Source organism: Callospermophilus lateralis, chromosome 8 (genome assembly GCF_048772815.1).
Source record: "Callospermophilus lateralis isolate mCalLat2 chromosome 8, mCalLat2.hap1, whole genome shotgun sequence".
Taxonomy (NCBI): Eukaryota; Metazoa; Chordata; class Mammalia; order Rodentia; family Sciuridae; genus Callospermophilus; species Callospermophilus lateralis.
Window position 1 is genome coordinate 90,676,947 of NC_135312.1, and position 18,580 is coordinate 90,695,526.

General features: G+C 34.7%; 1 protein-coding gene across 1 annotated transcript; it reads right to left on the reverse strand.

The window, feature by feature from the left end:
* Nucleotides 1-1,247: 1,247 nt before the first annotated feature.
* Nucleotides 1,248-15,094, reverse strand: Cisd2 (CDGSH iron sulfur domain 2). The gene is made up of 3 exons (XM_076865009.1): nt 14,888-15,094; nt 4,888-5,102; nt 1,248-3,292 (listed from the first exon to the last, which is right to left on the reverse strand). Exons 1-3 carry the CDS (start codon nt 14,988-14,990, stop codon nt 3,203-3,205), a joined length of 408 nt encoding a protein of 135 aa, XP_076721124.1. The 5' UTR covers nt 14,991-15,094; the 3' UTR covers nt 1,248-3,202.
* Between the last annotated feature and the right edge of the window lie 3,486 nt (nt 15,095-18,580).

The following is an 18,580-nucleotide window of genomic DNA, read 5'->3' on the forward strand; positions in this document are numbered from 1 at the left end:
TTCTGCCTAAGTTTTCCATCTGAATATACCATGTTAAGCAACAAGCTTTTAACTATTTAAAGTGGAAAATGTGACCACTAAATACAGCACATACTCTTGTCTGCCTTCTTGATTCAGATTCATCACTAAATATCACTTGTATAATTTGATCATGGTGATGTCAAGAACTGTGGTGTGCAGGATCCTATATTAAAGCTGCTATATGTTTAATGTTCATTTTAAATTTATCTTTTGGTCATCTCTCCTGTTTTCAACTGTCACATCTGCTTGTTTACCTGCTTCTGGTAAAATATTATCTGTACTTGTGATCTGCTCAGGAGAAACCAAATTTGCCAGAAACCAAATGTGTTAGAACTAGATATGAAATAAGAATATGTAGACTATGAAGATGGGGAGCTGGGGAGCTAAGGAGCTTACCTAGTGCAAACATTAGTAATATCTTACTTGGTCTTCCCCAGATTGGTCATATTGCCCTAAATAACAAAAGTGCAATTGTTAGATGAAGAACCCTGTTAAACAGTGGAGTTTTGAAACTCTCTGGACAGGAAGAGTGTCTGACAGCACATTTCTAACGAAAGACTGTGGGATCACAGTGGAGAAGGCAGAACTAGATAGATCAGCAGTTGGCTTAATTGGCTTCCCATAAACTTATTACAAATTTGGTTACAAAATACAAAAGTAATTCATGAATCATATGAAGCACTGAAGTCAAGGCTGAATTGTAATGTGCTTGACATATACAACTTGCTTAATTATCCGCATGAATGAATCATTAATACCTCAAGCCTGCTAACCCTTCTGGATACCTGATGTTTAGTAATGATGGTGCCCATTAGCTGAGTAAGGCATGAGTAGCTCCCTAGGTAAGCAGGAAAGGCAGCTCTCAAAACAATCTTGAGACAGTACTTTCCTGAAGGCTCTAGAAACATGTATTTCAAGAGCTAAGTTACTTTTATTGTATCAATCCAGAGGCATTTATGTCTGTTTCTTAAGATACACATAACAGAATTCTGGGAAGTGGTGGCAACTGACAATACTACTTATGTAAAAGATTTATTAAAATAACAGCTTGCTACCAGTTCAGGCTTCTGAAAAATTTGCACAGGCAGGAAAATATTTGGTATAGCTCTTTAAACATATTTTTAAAATAGAAAATGTGGAGGGGGAGAAACCCTTTATTGTGAGAGTTTAACCATTTTACTTTTTGTGCATTAGAATTACCTTTGTAAGACAGAATTCACTTTCAATATTTTAAGTGCTCTTATTTATTTGACAAAATTAAAAGTTGACAATTTAATTTTATACTACATATTTTCAGAAAATTTATCTTCTGTGAAATCTAAGTATGGAAAACACTAGAACATGTTTAGAGACATGTTGCTGAGTTACAGTGAATGGTTTTACAAAACAAAACAAAACAAAAAACAACGTTTCATGACCACAAACACACAGACAAGAATATATAAACTTTTGGTAAGGAGGACTTTCTCCAAGTCTTGGGACCAACTGTAGAAAAAATAATTGGTTACTCTTGACAGTGAAGCCCTTAAGGGTACTGAATAAAAGTCCCAGAAAAAAAAAAAAAGAAGTGAGAGCAATGTTGTATTTTTTCTTCACTGATAAATGGGAAGAGGAAAGAACAATAATTTTGGACTTCTTAGAAACTACAGACTAGATTTCTAACTAAAATTTTTGCGATTAATCACAAGAAAGTTAAGATCAGGCAGTACAGCCTATTGACATTACATGTAATAAATTCAAAATCCAACTACCATGTTAGAGAAGTGCCAGATACATATAAATGTTCAATAATTATTAGCTTTATTACTGGAAGAATTAAATGCCTGACTCCTGGCACCTCTACATATAAAAAAGAAAACAGTGAACTGAATGGATTGTACCTTTAATAAACAGACACATGCCTATAATCCTAACTACTTGGGAGGTTGAGGCAGAAGGATCACAAGTCTGAAGCCAGCCTCAGTAACACAGCAAGGTGGTAAGCAACTTAGTGAGACCTTTCTCAAAATAAAAATGAAAAGGGCTAGGGATGTAGCTCAACGGTAAAGCACCCCTAAGTTCAATTCCCAATACCAAAAAGAAAAGAAAAAGCCTAACTTAAGCAGCTATTATTATAAGAACTGTACTATACATGGTGGTACTGCCTGTAATCCTGGCAGATTGGGAGGCTGAGGCGAGAGGATCGCTAATTCAAAGCCAGCCTCGGCAATTTAGCGAGACGCTAAGAAACTCAGTGAGAGCCTGTCTCTAAATAAAATACAAAAAAAGGGCTGGGGATGTGGCTCACTGTATGTTAAAAAGAAAATATTTGTAAATATTTTGAAGATTGTTTATCAAATTTATTTTGAAAATATTTTAATGATTTATACTATTAAGAGAAAAATTTTCATGTAAATGTAACTTTGAACTATTTAACATTTTAATCTGAATTCAGATATGCCTTTATTTCTAACTGACCTCAAATTGCAGCAGCAGGTACATTTAGATATTAAATGTTCTTGCCACCCTACCCCCATCTGTCACTAGCTCAGACAGACACACAATACATACACATACAACGTGCCTTTTGTAAAGTAAACAAATCTTTTATAATGTAAATAACTATTCCTCATTGGAACTTTTTATATCCAGTTTACTTCTTTTTTGAAATTGGGGGTATTTATATTAATGAAACAACAATTTCTATAAAGCAAAAAAGCTTATCTCTGTAACCTTAAGTAATTCTTGATGGTAATATTTTTCTTAATTCACCTAAAAAATCAGAGTGTGAAGGCCAAAAGAAGAAAAAATCATTTCAAAGGATCAAAACAAAGCAATATAAAAAATAATATATTTAACAGTGTAGGAAAATTTTAAAGTACGGATTCTGTTGAATTATTAATTATCAAAAGAAACAGTGTTGGACACATTGCCAAAATTTTAATTTCTAAATTAATTAAAACCAGAAGTATGGATTTTATTGCCGAAATATACATTAATTCTTTGAAGTCAGAATGAGACTTGACAAATAACTTCTACATAAATGACTTTATCAAACAGTAGTGTAGCAAGAAAATAAGTTGGCAGAAATAATTATTCAGCCAGTAGTAATAATTAAAACCACCATTTCAAAGATTTTCTATACAAAGAATGAGAAGATTTTACAGCACACAATTGACCAATCCTAAATCATTACTAACTATTACACTTCTTTCTTCTTCAGTATGAGTGGACCCACATTATCTCCTGTCAATTCATTATGTTTATTGTGGGAACCATCACAGGCAGGAAACTAAAAGGAAAAAAAAAAAAAGAATTAGTGTTATTTTAAAAACATGTTTAAGTAGAAATATTTGTGAAATGTGCTCTCATAAATATCTGTGATATGCTATCATAAAGCAAGCATATCCTGGGGCTGGGGATGTGGCTCAAGCGGTAACACGCTCTCCTAGCATGCACGGGGCACTGGGTTCGATCCTTAGCACCACATAAAAATAAAGATGTTGTGTCCACCGAAAACTGAAAAATAAATATTAAAAAAATTCTCTCTCTCGGTCTCTTCTCTCTCTCTCTTAAAAAAATAAATAAATAAAGAGCATAGGTTGGGGCATCCATCCTTTAAAAAAAAAAAAAAAAAAAAGCATATCCTTGCTAAAAAAAAGAAATTTCATCAGATAGCTTTTCTGAATAATAGATACATTCTGACCGCATTCTGATACCCACAGCAAATCTAACAATCTAAATAACTAATTCATTTGGTTTAGATTTTAAATAAAAATCTGGATGATTCCATATAAGGTTTAAAACGCAATCAACGATAAATTCTTATTCTCTGAAACACTAAATTTGAGCTCATCTCAAATTTACTGTGTATTCACATTTTTAAAAACTAGGATCATTCTATAATATGCTTTTCTATCTTGTTTTTCTATCTTGTATTAAGTCAGGATCTCACATCATTAAATATTCCTTAAAAACTTGATTTATAAAAGAGTCCTAATTTTCTATCATTTGTATTATGCTGTACTTTAATTGTTCTATCATCAGATAGTTTCTAAATTTTATTATAAAACATGCTGTGATGAACAATTGTACATAAAATCTTAAATAACCTATGAACAAAGAAAACAGATTTCATTAACTACTTATAATACTCATTACTCCAAACTCCTCCTTTTATTAAAAATCATCAGTAATTATAGCTACCATTTACTAGCTCATCTTAAGTAGGACAATTTATAAATATAATTTTACTAATTTCTCAAAAATATCTGCAACGTTGATGTAGTAACAGTTTTGTTTTGTTCTTTTTTAATGCTGAAAATTAGAGATTAAAAATGAAGTAATTTACAGCTGGGCATAGTGGCACATGCCTATAATCTCAGCAACTCCAGAGGCTGAGACAAATCAATAGCAAGTCAAGGCCAGTCTAGGCACTTTAGTGGACCCTATCTCAAAATAAAAAATACAGGCTGAGGATGTGGCTCAGTGGTAAATACCATAGGGCTCAAACCTCAGAACCAAAAAAAAGTAACTTGCCCAAGTGACAGGCATTAGATTTATACACTATTCTGACTTCAAAGCTTAAGCTCTTTTTACTAAACCTATATCCTCTCTCAAAAATTAAGTGTATTTTAAAACATATGTTCTTCTAGACAGTGATGAGCACTGGGAAAACATCAGATTTCTATCTGTATTTATTGTTCTAACTTTTCTAATGTAAGTAATATCAATCAGAAAAAGCAAATTTCAATTGAGGAATATGGACTTTTAATTGAAGACTACTAAGGGAAAAAATCTCTCACAGAACCTCAAAACTGCTACTTAAGAAACAAAACAATTCTTAACTCCACAAAAGTTCATTGTACAGGTAAACAGACATCTTACCGTCTTTGAACGCCAACACCTACAATAAGCTGCTTTAGTAAGACACAAATCTTCAATGTTTATTTCATTCACCACTTTAGGGTTTTCCTTTTGTATTTTAAGATTTATCAAGCTATCCTTCTGTTGTTTTTTCTTCGGGAAGAACGGACGAACTGCAAGGTAGCCAAGTAGTGCAAGTACACCAAGGAAAGGCAATAACCGGAGCCATTCTGAAACTAAATATGTACATATTTGTCAGAATCTGCGTGCTTATGTTAAAAAAAATGCAAAATAGCATGTCTAGTTGGGTCCTTGAGCTTACTCTTTATCTGCTACTCTCACATTAATTTCTCATTTAACTTACCTGTAAAACCGAATAAATCACACGATAAACCCAGTTCTATCTAGGACTATCTTATTTATGGGATAAAGACTCATGAAACTGGAAATCTTATTTTCAGAAACCTATTTTAAATGTCCTCTCATTGTACCCATTAAGTATATTTGTGTTTGTCTTTACTTTTATCAGGAATTACATTAATCATAATTATAAATAAAACTCAGTGTGATACATTTAAGTTTAGAAAACATTTTCATTCTTCTCTCCTTAATACCATGTTTAAAATCATATAACAATATTCATAAAATTTTAGATTAGGAGTATCTTCAAATGCTTCAACTTAGTTTTTGGTAAATGTTTCTGAAGAATACCAAAATGTTATGTAAAATACACTATCTTAATGAATTAAAACTTGCATATATTCAATGTTCTCATTTTAAGATGCATTTCATTCTGTTAAGTGTTCATTAAATGTCTTTGGAGTACCTAGCTTGTCTTAAGACAGGGGATTATCCCAAATCTTTATCATGTTGGATTAGGCCCCAACTTCCTTAACAAGTCTCCTAAAGTGCAAGAAATAAAATTAAAAGTATCAATAACTAGGATAGATTCAAACTAAAAAGCTTCTTCTTAGCAAAAGAAACAATGACATGAAGACAGCCTATAGAGTGGGAGAATATCTTTACTACACACACATCAGATAGAGCACTAATCTCCAGGATATATAAAGAACTCAAAAATCTTAACACCAAAAAAACCAAATAACTCAATCAATAAATGGGCTAAGGAGGTGAACAGACACATCTCGGAAGATATCTAAGCAATGAACAAATATATAAAAAAAAAAAAGTTCAACATCTTTAGTAATGAGTGAAAGGCAACTCAAAACTACTCAAAGATTTCATCTCATGCCAGTCAGAATGGCAATTATCAAGAATACAAGCAATAATAAGGGTTGGCAAGGATGTGGGGGAAAAGACACACTCATACATTGCTGGTGGAACTGCAAATTGGTGGGATTGCAAATTGGTGCAACCACTCTGGAAAGTAGTATGAAGATTCCTTGGATGGAACCATCATTTGACCCAGCTATCCCATTCCTCAGTCTATACCCAAAGGATTTAAAATCAGCATACTATAGTAGCACAGCCACATCAATGTTTATAGCAGCTCAATTCACAATAGCTAAACTGCAGAACCAACCTAAATGCACCTCAACAGATTAATGGATAAAAAAAAAATGAACTATTACTCAGCATTAAAAGAGAATAAAACTATAGTATTTGCAGGTAAGTGGATGGAGTTGGAGAATATCATGCTAAGCGAAGTAAGCCAATCCCCAAAAGCCAAATGTTTCTCTGACTAAGAATGGGAGAATATGTTTACCCCACACACACACATCAGATAGAGCACTAATCTCCAGGATATATAAAGAAAAAAAAACCACAAAAAACCCAATCAATGATCAATAATTGGGGAGGAGGGAGCATAGGAAGAATGGAGGAACTTTGGATTGGGCAAAGAGTGTGGGGGGGATGGTGGAATAAGATGGACATTATTACCCTAAGGTACATGTATGATTGCATGAAAATGGTGCGACTTTATTTCATGTACAACCAGAGAATTGAAAAGTTGTGCTCCATTTGTGTACAATAATTGAAAATGCACTCTGCTGTCATGTATAACTGAGTAGAATAGATTTTTAAATTTTTTTAAAAAGAAAATTAAATACGGAAAAAAAAAAGAAGATAGGGAATATGGGAATATAACAAGTGATCTAAATGAAAATGGTTCTCTATGCCTGTGGAGATAAACATATAAGGAAACCAAGACAAACATTTCAGCACACAATTATCAAAAGCCTGCTAATATTCTATAGGGAATCCTTTATGTTCCTGATGAGTTATACTTTTTAAAAATATATATTTATTTTAGTTGTAAATGGACCTTTATTTTATTTACATGCGGTACTGAGACTCAAACCCAAGGCTCACACATGCTAGGCAAGTGCTCTACCACTGAGCCACAACCCCAGCCCCTCCTGATGAGTTATATTTAATTTCTTTCACTGAGTGCCTATCTTACTAGGCACTATACAGAAATATCCTAGTTAAGAGAAAAACAGGATTATGTGCCAAGAAATGATAATAAATATGCTAATAAATATTAATGATAAATAAACAGACTATGTTAAGAATACAACTGTACTAACTCATTTAACACTATTTATTATGTAACTATTTAATTGTAACATTATTATTCCCATTTTACATGTGGGTAAACTGTAGCTTAGCAGGCTTAGTCCAGAACAATCTAAATCCAAGACTTGTTTTAAATCATTGTGAATTAAATCCAACAGATATAAAATTAAATCTATTTCTCTCTTGGTAAAAACTCTCAATTTTCTTACTATTTAACTACTGAAAGAAACATTGGCTAATACTGATACTTCCAAAATGAAATTTTGATATAGCGCCATGCCAAAGAGATCTAAATGAAACCTACATACATACCATCTATATGATATTGCTTGGTACAGAGAAGATACACAATAAATGGCAGTTTGAAAAGTGATTGCAGAGACTGGAGAGGAAGCAGGAGCAACTCCTTTGAAAAAAAACATTTTGCCAAATAAACTTGGCAACGCTCTATGGTAGAAATCTTTGGAGATGTAATCTATTAGTTACCAGAATGAAGCTCTGTAAGGGTAAGAACCTTGTCTTCTCATTAGCTGCTACAGTCTCATAACCAAAAAGGAGACACCCCGTGAAGATTATTTAATGAACTAAAGTTCTGTGCATGAAATAGAACTGTTTCTTGGGGTTAGAATCTTTGTATAGATCTGTGCTGTCTAATATGTTAGCCATTAGCTACCACCTTGTTTTGATTTGTATCTAACATTTTAAGCAAGTATGGTAATCATGTACACAACTGCCTTGAGTTTTCAAGAAGAGGTGGCAAAAATGGGGAAGTACCAGAGTTGGCTTAGAGGGAGGAGGAGATGGGGGAAAAAACGAGGGCAGGGCACATGCCTTTACTGTGGTTTCCATGGAAAAGGCAAGGCAGGACAGGGTAAACAGCTTCTACTGACTAGCTGGAATCATTTTAGTGGATTCCAGGCAAAAGGAATGGTTTTTAGTAGTCTCTTATCTATCCCCAGGGTGATTTAGGGAAGGGGAAATATTGGTTTAATGTGAAGGAGTTAGATAAAGGAGGTGGTTGGGAGTACAGGTTTTAAATTGGTTGGTTAACATATGGTAAGTTTTCTCTGAGGCAAATTGTTTAATATCTATAGGAATTAGATAGAGGCAGAGTCTAATACTCTGCCTGGGAGAGACAGACTTTTCACCGACAGCAAGGTCCCCAAAATGTCAAGGTCTCATAAAATATAGAAAAAATTTTAAAAACATGATTACTATACACATTCAACTTCAAAGACACACTGGACACCTTTCAGGAGCTCAATATCTACATATAATCACTGACTACCATAATAAATAGCACAGAGAACATTTCCATCACCACAAACTTTTTTAAAAACAGCATTGTTTTAAATAGTTCCATTAAATTTCCAACTCCATAGCACGGCAAGACTACTTTCCCAGCTTCAATTCTCACCAAACATCCCCTCCCTCACACACCCGAAGCCAGCCAAAGTTATTGCCTAATAGCAGTCTTTGCAGATGGAGTTTCTTTTACAAAAATGCTTCTACCTCTCATTTACCTATTTATATGGTAAGACTAGGTTCAAATATTACCTCTTCCAGAAGACTTCTTTGGTTTCACAACATAGAATCAATCACTTCCTCCTATGCTTCCAAGCACCTTTCTTCATATTTCTGCCATCACACTACTTTGTGTCTAAAGTTCTCTCTTTATATAAACCTGGAGAGGAAAGGAGCCATGTTCTTAGCCCAAAGTGGATGCCTTATCTATGTTAATAAGTGACTTACTGAATGAAGGAAGAGCACAATGTCAGTCCCTTTCTCACTCATGGTACTGATTTATAATTTTTACTTACACTTAACTTCTAGATCAGCAATCAATGTTTTAGGTTACAACTGTCCCCCTCATCCAATGCAGATGTTGAATTGGTGGTCATGCAATAAATGTTTGTTGAATGTAGAATATCATTAAATATTATTCTACATATTATAAGAAAGTTACAAGAGGCTAAACTGTCAAAAAGCAAATGAATAAGAATGTAAAGATGAAAATCTTAACTTTGGACTCTTAAATATAGCTCTTTTAATCTTAATCCACAAATCTCAGGGAACAAATAGTATTAATTGTTTTAAAATCTACTTCACAAAATGTTGAACATGTAATTCCTTGGTAAAACACTGCTCTAAAATAATATAATAAGAGGTGCTATTATCTCCTACAATAAAGTAATAACTTATAAAACAGTCTGAGTGAAATCTACTTTTTGAAGTGATATAAGTCCAAAACTATATACCCTCTAAAACTATAAAACCTCATGAACATGGACAGTAATGTGACAGTATTAAAGATACAAAATTACAGAAACAATCCTATCACAAAGGAGTTGTCCATCCTCTTTGAAATATAAACCTACTAAAAAGGATTACAGGCCAGGCAAGGTGGCACATGCCTATAATCCCAGCAACTCAGGAGGCTGAGACAGGAAGATCATGAGTTCAAAGCCAGCCTCAGCAACTCAGCAAAGCACTAAGAAACTCAATTAGACCCTGTCTCTAAAAAAAAAATAATAATAATACAATAAAGGGTTGGAGATGCAGCTCAGTGGTTGAGAGCCCCTCAGTTCAATCCCTGTACCCCTCCAAAAAAAAAGGATTACACTACTGTGTAATGTGGCAATCATATATAAGTTACAGAGGAAGAAATGAGTAATTCATTGCTGAAATGAACAAAAACTTTATTGGTTTTGACAACCAGGTTTCTGAAAGATGAGTAAGATTACAGAAGCTCATACGCAAATGAAAGGAGGAGTTACATTCTATGCAAAGGAAATAGCATTGGCAAAGGCACATAGATGACAGTCATGAAAGGTTTGGAAAACTAACTGCCATGGTATTGCTGGAATACAATGAAACCCAAGAGGTGTTTGGCACCCAGCAGGTGCCATGTGATGAAAATTTCTCATTTGCATCAGGTAAGCGGGAATCTATTCCATGCATAATAGGAAACCACAGACATATTTAAATATTAATTTACTTGGAAAATGATTCATTAATGAAATTAAGCTGGTATCTGTTGGAAGATAAGAGGATGGCCATAAGGAAGAACAGAGAGGGATGATGGTAGGAAAACAAGTGACAAGACAACTTATTAGAAATACAGTGAAATAGCCCAGAAAAATGATCCCAGCTGAAACTAGGGTACTGCACGTTAAAGCAGAGAAGAGAGTACAAACTGTAAGAAACTATCTATTGGGATTGTGTGTGTGCACATTTTCTGAGGACAGACCATAGCTTTCATCAAAATCTCAAGATATAGATATCTCAAGATATTCGTCAAGAATAGATCTATTATCAACACAAAATTTAAGAACCACTAACTCAAGTAGTAAAATCAATAGGCTTTGGTTAAGTTAGTTATGGGGCATGAGATAAATGGAGGAAGTAAAGATCCTTTCACATCCCCAAATATATAAGAAAGGTGGCTTTAATAAAAACAACCCATCCCCAAATATATAAGAAAGGTGGCTTTAAACAGGAAGAGAGAGTGCAGGAGACGTACAAAAAAGGGGAAAATGATGCGTCAGTATCCTTAATCCATTAAGTCCCAAGATTTCATGTTAACATTTTGATGAAATTTACACAAGTGCATTAAAATAAACTGAAGATCATAATCTAGCATACATATGTAAATATTAGTATATTTTGATTATATTCTTACTTTATATAATTATATATTATATGATTATATTATACACTATATTCAGCTTTTTATAGGTATTCCAGAACGTAAGGGAGAGACTAATGGCCCACAAATTGCAACAAAAAAGTAAGGAGGTAATACTGCACTGATGAATGGCAGAGGCTTTAAAAGAAGACAGAGCTTTCTTTGAAAGGGTGAAGATATTTTCTACAAAGAAATTGCGCAAAAGCCAGAAAAATGGCAATTCTCTGCTCTCTCCAGAGAAAAGGATAAAAAGAGAACACTCCAAGAGCTACAAGTTAAGTGGTTTACTCAGGTGAGTTTTGTTTCACTTATATCAAGGTAGTGCCTCTATGAGAAGTACCAAGGATTTAGGAGACAAGCCAGGATGAGAAGATGAAAATCTGAAAGATGATTAGAGGTTGGGGAGAGATGCATTTTTAACAACTAAGTGACATAGATGAAACTAGCTAACCTCAACATTTAATCCATTTTAAAAGCACCCAGTTAGGCAGCATTTTGTTTACTCATTTGAATGTAAAAGGGTTGAGTCTTCTTAAATTTTATTAAATATTTCACTTCCAATAGACTTTCTTACTTTATATGAAGATCACCTGTTTCTAATATTAACATTACAAGTGTAATTAATATTAGTGTTTCTAATATTATTACAAGTGTCCTAATATTTATATGAAACTTCTATAACCTACTATTTAATAAACAACAACAAGACTAACAAGGTAAAAGAACCAGAGTACCATCAGAGAAACAAAACCAAGACAGGAAAAACATGTCAAAGTAACTTGAATAGCAAGCAATTTTGTTTTTCATGTGATGAAATGTTTTATTCATAAAATGGTTGTTTTTAACATTCAATAATATCGACATTTTCTCTGGTTCATGGAGATACAGAAACTATTATACATTGTCCTTTTGGAGGTCAATCAAGGAATGTTGATAAAAGTACAAATGTGCATATCCTACTCTCCAGAAATTACATTTCTAAATACCTGATCTAAAAAATTAATTTTTTCTCAAGTCAGACAGATTTATGGTAAAATAGAGACAGATTTATGGTAAAATAGCACTAAACTTAATTTCTTTCAACAGTTGAGAAAATTGATGTTATCTCCTTAAGCCAAAAGAACTACGTTTCAAAAGGGGCAGATTCAACCTTTTATATAGTGACATACACTAGCTCTAACACCCTTATTCCTGATTAAGCTATAAAAACAAATACTTTTTTGGTGTTAAGGATTGAACCAAGGGCCTCAAGCATGCCAAGCACACACTTTACTACTGAGCCACAAATATTATTATAAAAACATGTCCCCAACTCTTATTATTAAAAAGATTTTAAAAGTACACACAGACATATCTGGATCTCAATGAGAAATGATATTCTAAGAAACCAGGACAATTTGATTCCCATTTCAGATTTGCAAAAGATTACCATAAAAATAATATTGACTTTTTTGTGTATAATTTACAGCTAAGACACAGAAATGATTTCTATTTCTTAATTGTAGAAGAGATGAAAGTAAAATACTATCACTGAATGACTTTACTATTATCACTTGAAACCTAATATAAACTACGTTAGGATAAAGGGTTAGTAAAATAAATGATCAATTTAAAAATCTGTTTCCTTCTATTATGAATAAAACAGTGTCTTAGTTTCTAGAACACTGCCTGGCCCACAATAGATGCTCAATAAATACTTAATGACTTGAGTTTTAAATTGCAAAATAATTATATGGAAGAAAATGTTTAAATGAGATCCAAACTGTTCTCCACAAGGGCCAATACAATCCTTAATTACACTGACTTTTAAATACAGACTAATTAGAGAGGAAAGAAAACTTAAAAAAAAAATTAAATTATGATGAATACAATGCCTTTGTTTATTTTTATGTGGTGCTGAGGATTCAACCCAATGCCTCACAAGTGCAAGGCAAGTGCTCTACCACTGAACTACAAGCCCAGCTTGAGAAGAAAACTTTTATAACAGTAATCACATAAGTATTTTCCCAAATTCTCAAAAGACTTCCTAAAATAAAACTCTGGCCTTTCAGAAATAACCTTTATTATTTACATGTAAATAAGTGAAACTCAATTCTTTTGTTTGAACTTAATGATCTTTTATGCTTTCACATTTTGTTCCACTTTCTTTTTAAATAGAGGTATAAAAGTTACATAAAATAACAGTTAGCTCTGTGTTGTGACAATGCATCCCTCTAGCCTCCACTGAAAATGTGTGAAAATATTTGCATAAAAATATGTAAAATATTTCCATCTCCCTAGAAAGTATTCTCTTGCATTTTTCTACTACTCCAACACATATTTCCACAATCACAGCTTCTTTCACACATCAGGAAGTTTTTGAAACTCATACAGTGGATCAGGAATTCATTCCTTTTTATGTATCATAATTTGTTTATCCACTTTTCTTTTGGTAGATACTTGGCTGCTTCCAATTCAGGGGGTTTTATAAATAAGGCTACAATGAACATACACACATATGAAACGTTCATGGCTGTATGTTTTCAACTCTTTCACTTCTGCTCAGTGGCAGAGTGCTTGCCCGGCATATGTGAGGCACTGGATTCAATCCTTAGCACTGCATAAAAATAAAATAAAGGCATGCTGTCCATTTACAACTATTAAAAAAAAAAAAAAAACTGTTCAATGGCCCCTTCTGGATAAATAACACTAATGATTTTACATTTGTTCACTCATCTATTTGTGTTATCCTAGGAAATGTTATTAAAGTCCCCACTTGTTTAAGAGTAAAATCTGTAAGTTTCATAGCTAGCTTGTAAACTGGAAATATGTTTTCTGACTTTTGAATGGGACTATTTTATTGTTGCAGTTCTATTTCAAAGGTTTATGTGATGAAAAGAATATGTTTTAAAAAATCAAGGTATTGGAATATACTGTACTTCCAAAGGGCAGTACCACACTTAATGTCTTAAAGCATTACTCTTGAAAATGTAACAAAGATGAGTTATTGCTGATAGAGAAGAATTGTCTGTAAATTTTATGTGGTAATTAAGGAAATCCATATGTTTTCTAAGAATGCAGAGTCATGATGAGAGAGCCAATTGCTTCTAAAACCTGTTAGAGCTAAACAGAAAGATTACAAGCAACAATAATGGAAACTTTTAAAGTTTTTTGCTTCTAATTTTCATTGAAGAAAATGGGATTTTTTAAAAGTCTCTTTTAGACATAAAAAAATTAACTGAAAGGCTGTCATCTAGTCACACCAGCCTTCGAACACTTTCTAGCTAAGGCATCTTTCCTCCAACTCAAGTTACCTCAAACGCCCCCAGGATAGGTACCCTTTGGGATGGAGGTCATTTCATAATTTAATTACATGGATGCCTGTACTTATCTCCCATCACTCGCTTCCACCCACACGCTCGGAGAGAGCCGAAGCCGCCTGTTAACACAGAGCGTCGGATAACGATGACTTAAACCCGGTTGAAACAAAGGACACTGCAGAGAGCGATGGATGAGTAGCGCAGAAAATGAGACTGGCGCTCTCCTGACTCAGCATTTTCAGTAAAGCCTCGGCTCTACCCACAGGAGGACACCGAAGACAACGGGGTCACAAGAACCTCGGCCATCAAGTACCTAGACGTGGCCTCGCTGAAGCTCCAGACGCTGCTGCGCCGGCGCAGGCAGGGTCACGAGATCACGTGCCGCTCCTACAGCTTCGCCCCGCCTCTAGCACGGGGGTTTCTACACTTCCCCCCTCCCCCCTCCCGCGGGGGGAGCGTGTAAGGATGGGGACAGGCTGATGGGAAGGGTTACCTGTGAGCCGGGCGAAGCCGGTAATGCTCTCCGGGACTGGGAGCCGCTTAAGATAAGCCGGGAGCTGCACCTTCACGATGCGGGCCACGCTCTCAAGTACCATCCTGGCCAGTGGCGTCAGCTCCTCTCCGAGCCCCCTCCGCACTCCGGCTGGGCTGCCGCGCCTGCGCCGAGAACGGAAGCGGCCCGCGGGCGCTCACGGCCTGAGTCGGAGCGCGGGCGGGGCGGAGGGGCCCCGGGAAAAGAGGTGACCCGCCCGGCGCCGATTGGTAGTGGGCGAGTGACGTGCGGGCGCGGCGCTCCCTAGTCGCGGGAACGCGTGGGTAGTGAGGCGCTCCTTAGAATCTCGATTTCAAAGAGTCCCCTCTCTTTGGGCCTCTTACATTTGTAGTCCCTGGAGGTCCGCAGGGAAGGTGTCGCGTGCTATGAAATTAAAGCATTAAAGCATGTGAGAGTGCTTTCTCAAACCAGAAAGTGCCTTGCAAAAGTGAGTTTCTCACGCCGTCTTTGTTTTGGCCAGAGCACCCCACCTCGCCCTACGGTGCCCAGTCCTGTTGCCTCACCCTACAAGGCTGGTTCTTCGAAAAACAGAAAAAAGAAAAATTAAAATACTCTATCCCACCCGACAACTGCTTACAGTCCTGCACCTCCGCAACTTAGTGCAAACCTGCTCCAGAGTTCTAAGGTCTTTGTCTTTTCGACAAGACCTGTAATAGTCATTCTTCATGTATTTTTAGTTCCATCTGCAGATCAGTTCTTAGGTCAACTAAAACACTTAAGTCGTTAAAGAGTATAAAGCCTTAGGACTTCTGCCAAAATCTGAATTATTCGTGGTCTTAAATGTTGTCTATTTTTACTAATATCTAAAAAAGATTTGAAGGGTGGAAAGAGACATCTGCAGTCCTTTGAAACATCTTCCTTGTCATTACTTTGTTTCGTATTTTGGCTGAAGTCAAAATATCCAAAGAAATGCGCTTGTTGGGTGCATGATGTAATATCTTAATACCGTTCCTCATTATTTGCAGTTCTTCATTGGATCCACAACATACAATACCAGAGAACTGCAAGTCGGTATTGTATAATACAGTATTTCATTTTTTCATGAATTAATGGAACAACCGGTTGTAAGAAATACTTTTTTCTCCCTTCTCCGTGGTATTTTACTTTTATTTTAAAGGGAAGGAATTTTTCCTCCCCTAAGGGAAGCTCTATCACTGAGGCACATCCCCAGCCATTTTATGTTTTGAGACAGGATCTTGCTAAGTTGCCCAGTCTAGCTAGCCTGGAACTTACAATCCTCCAGCATCATCCTCCTGAGTAGCTGATTTTACAGTCATTTGCCATCATGCTTGGCTAGGAATTTTTCTTATAAAGGGACCTTTCATTCTCTGGACTGTTTAAAGTCTGTGATTATCTTTCACTAATACACACATACATCTATATACAGGTATGTGTATATGTATACAGGTTAAAATTATATATATATATATATATATATATATATATATAATACACATGCATATTTTTATTATATTACATATGTATATTAATATACATACGTTATAAATTATAATATATAGTTTTAACCCGTTACATTATACACACACACACACACACACACACACACACATAGTTTTAACCTGTTCAAAACTGTCAAAATTACAGTGGAAATTCCACAAAGATGTTTAAAGGCAGATTCCTCCCATTCACTAGCTAAGGTAATATAAATGATGATATACAAAGTGATGATTGAAAGATTGGTTTTTACATTATTATTTACTTTTGGGAGTTTACTTTTGGTTTGAGGGAAGAAGGAACTTGAAAGCTTATTTAACCTGAAAAGGATGGAACTCAAGACTCAAACACCCTTGCCAACTGGAATGGTTGTTATCATTTAATCTCTGCAGGTCAGATAAGAGGCATCTCTGGGAAGGTGGTTCAGGTGTAGGGGTAGGCTAGAAATAGGGTGGTTTAAGGGAAGATAAGCTTGGAAAATGCCATTAAGTATTTGTTTCCCCCTGTCAATCAGAGGCTTTGTCATCTCAACAAGGGCAAAACATGCTGTGTTGAATGATGTTCTTAAGGTTTCTAAGAGTTTCTTTTCCTAAGAAACTGAAAAACAGATAACCTCAATTTAGAGGCATAGTAAAAAATAAATGCTCAAGGGCCAAGTGTACAATTCAATGTAACCACCAGCTGTGTCAATATATACAATATGTCTGTCCAACACCCAAGAGGCCTTCCTTGTGCCATTCACTGCCACCACCACTGCAGTTCTGTTTTGCTTAGTATGTTTTTGAACTTAATATAAAGGAATTATACAGTATATAGTTTTCATGTATGTGTGTCTGGTTTCCCCTTAGCAGTATATGTGGATATTTGGGTTTGATATTTCAATTAGAAGAAAGGTAGCTAATAGAATCTATGTGTATAAAGTTTTGCCTTAAAACTGTAAAAAGTGCAGATCATACATTACTTTCTTCTGTTGTAGAATATGATCTATGTTAAAAGGAGATAGTTCCTAGCCACACTAATAAAAAAAAAAATCCTTATTGTGCATTAGGGAATATTTTCTTAGATATACTTTAAAATTTAAATCCTGTTTCATTCATATTTTTAATTTGTTTGCATTTCCACAACTCTGCCTTCTTAGCAAACAAAAGATCATGAAATTATTGTTGTAAATAAAAATGACAGGTTTACCTAACTACCTTATGACAACAAATTCTGGTTTTATTCATGTTTACTATTTATAGTTAAACTCTCTCTTTAAAAAACTCGTTTTGTATGGTGGTTGATTTAGGGCTGCAAGGTCAGTGTAATGGCTAATATGTCAAACACTAATCTTGTATTGAGTACCTAATTAAGATCATGATAAGTATAAAATACTTAAGACCCCATAAAGGCTTCAGGAATTCTTTTGTATCTCCCTTCTCCCTTTTATTCTAATCTACAAAGACCAAGAGAAACTTGTACTGTTTATGGGGAGGGAAAAAATTGGTTTTATGTGGTACATACAAAGTAAATATAATATGGGGGAAAAGATCATAAAACACACATTCTGGGATCAACCAAAATAAATTTATTGAAAAAAATGGTCAATGTATTAGACTTTTCAATAGGAACTATGGAAGTTACAGGATCAATACTTTAAAATTCTGAAGAAAAATTAATGGATCAATACTTTAAAATTCTGAAGAAAAATTACTTACAGTTTGGAATTCTAAACCAAGCCAATCTATCAATCAATTATGAAATTAATTTTCAAACAAAGTTTCAACATTCCATGCATTCTTTCACTGAGAGCTAATGGAACATGTGTTCTACCTAAATGAGGAATAAATCAAGAAAGAGGACATGTGAACAAGGACATAAGAAGCCTAAAATAAGAAAGAAGTAAAAGGAATCATGGATTGGTGGATTGGAACAGGAAATGAAATTAATGGAATACTTAATACATTTTAACCAATTGAGATAGGTTATATTTGGGGTCAAATATAATGATTATTACATGAAATTAAAACAGAATTATGAAATTTATCACTTTATTTACTCAAACATTTTAAAAGATAAACAAATTATCAAAAAGAATATATTGGCTTGCATGGTGGTGCATACCTATAATCCCAAATACTTGGAGACTGATAGGAAGATTTCAAGTTTGAGGCCAGTCTGAGCAACTTAGAATTTGTC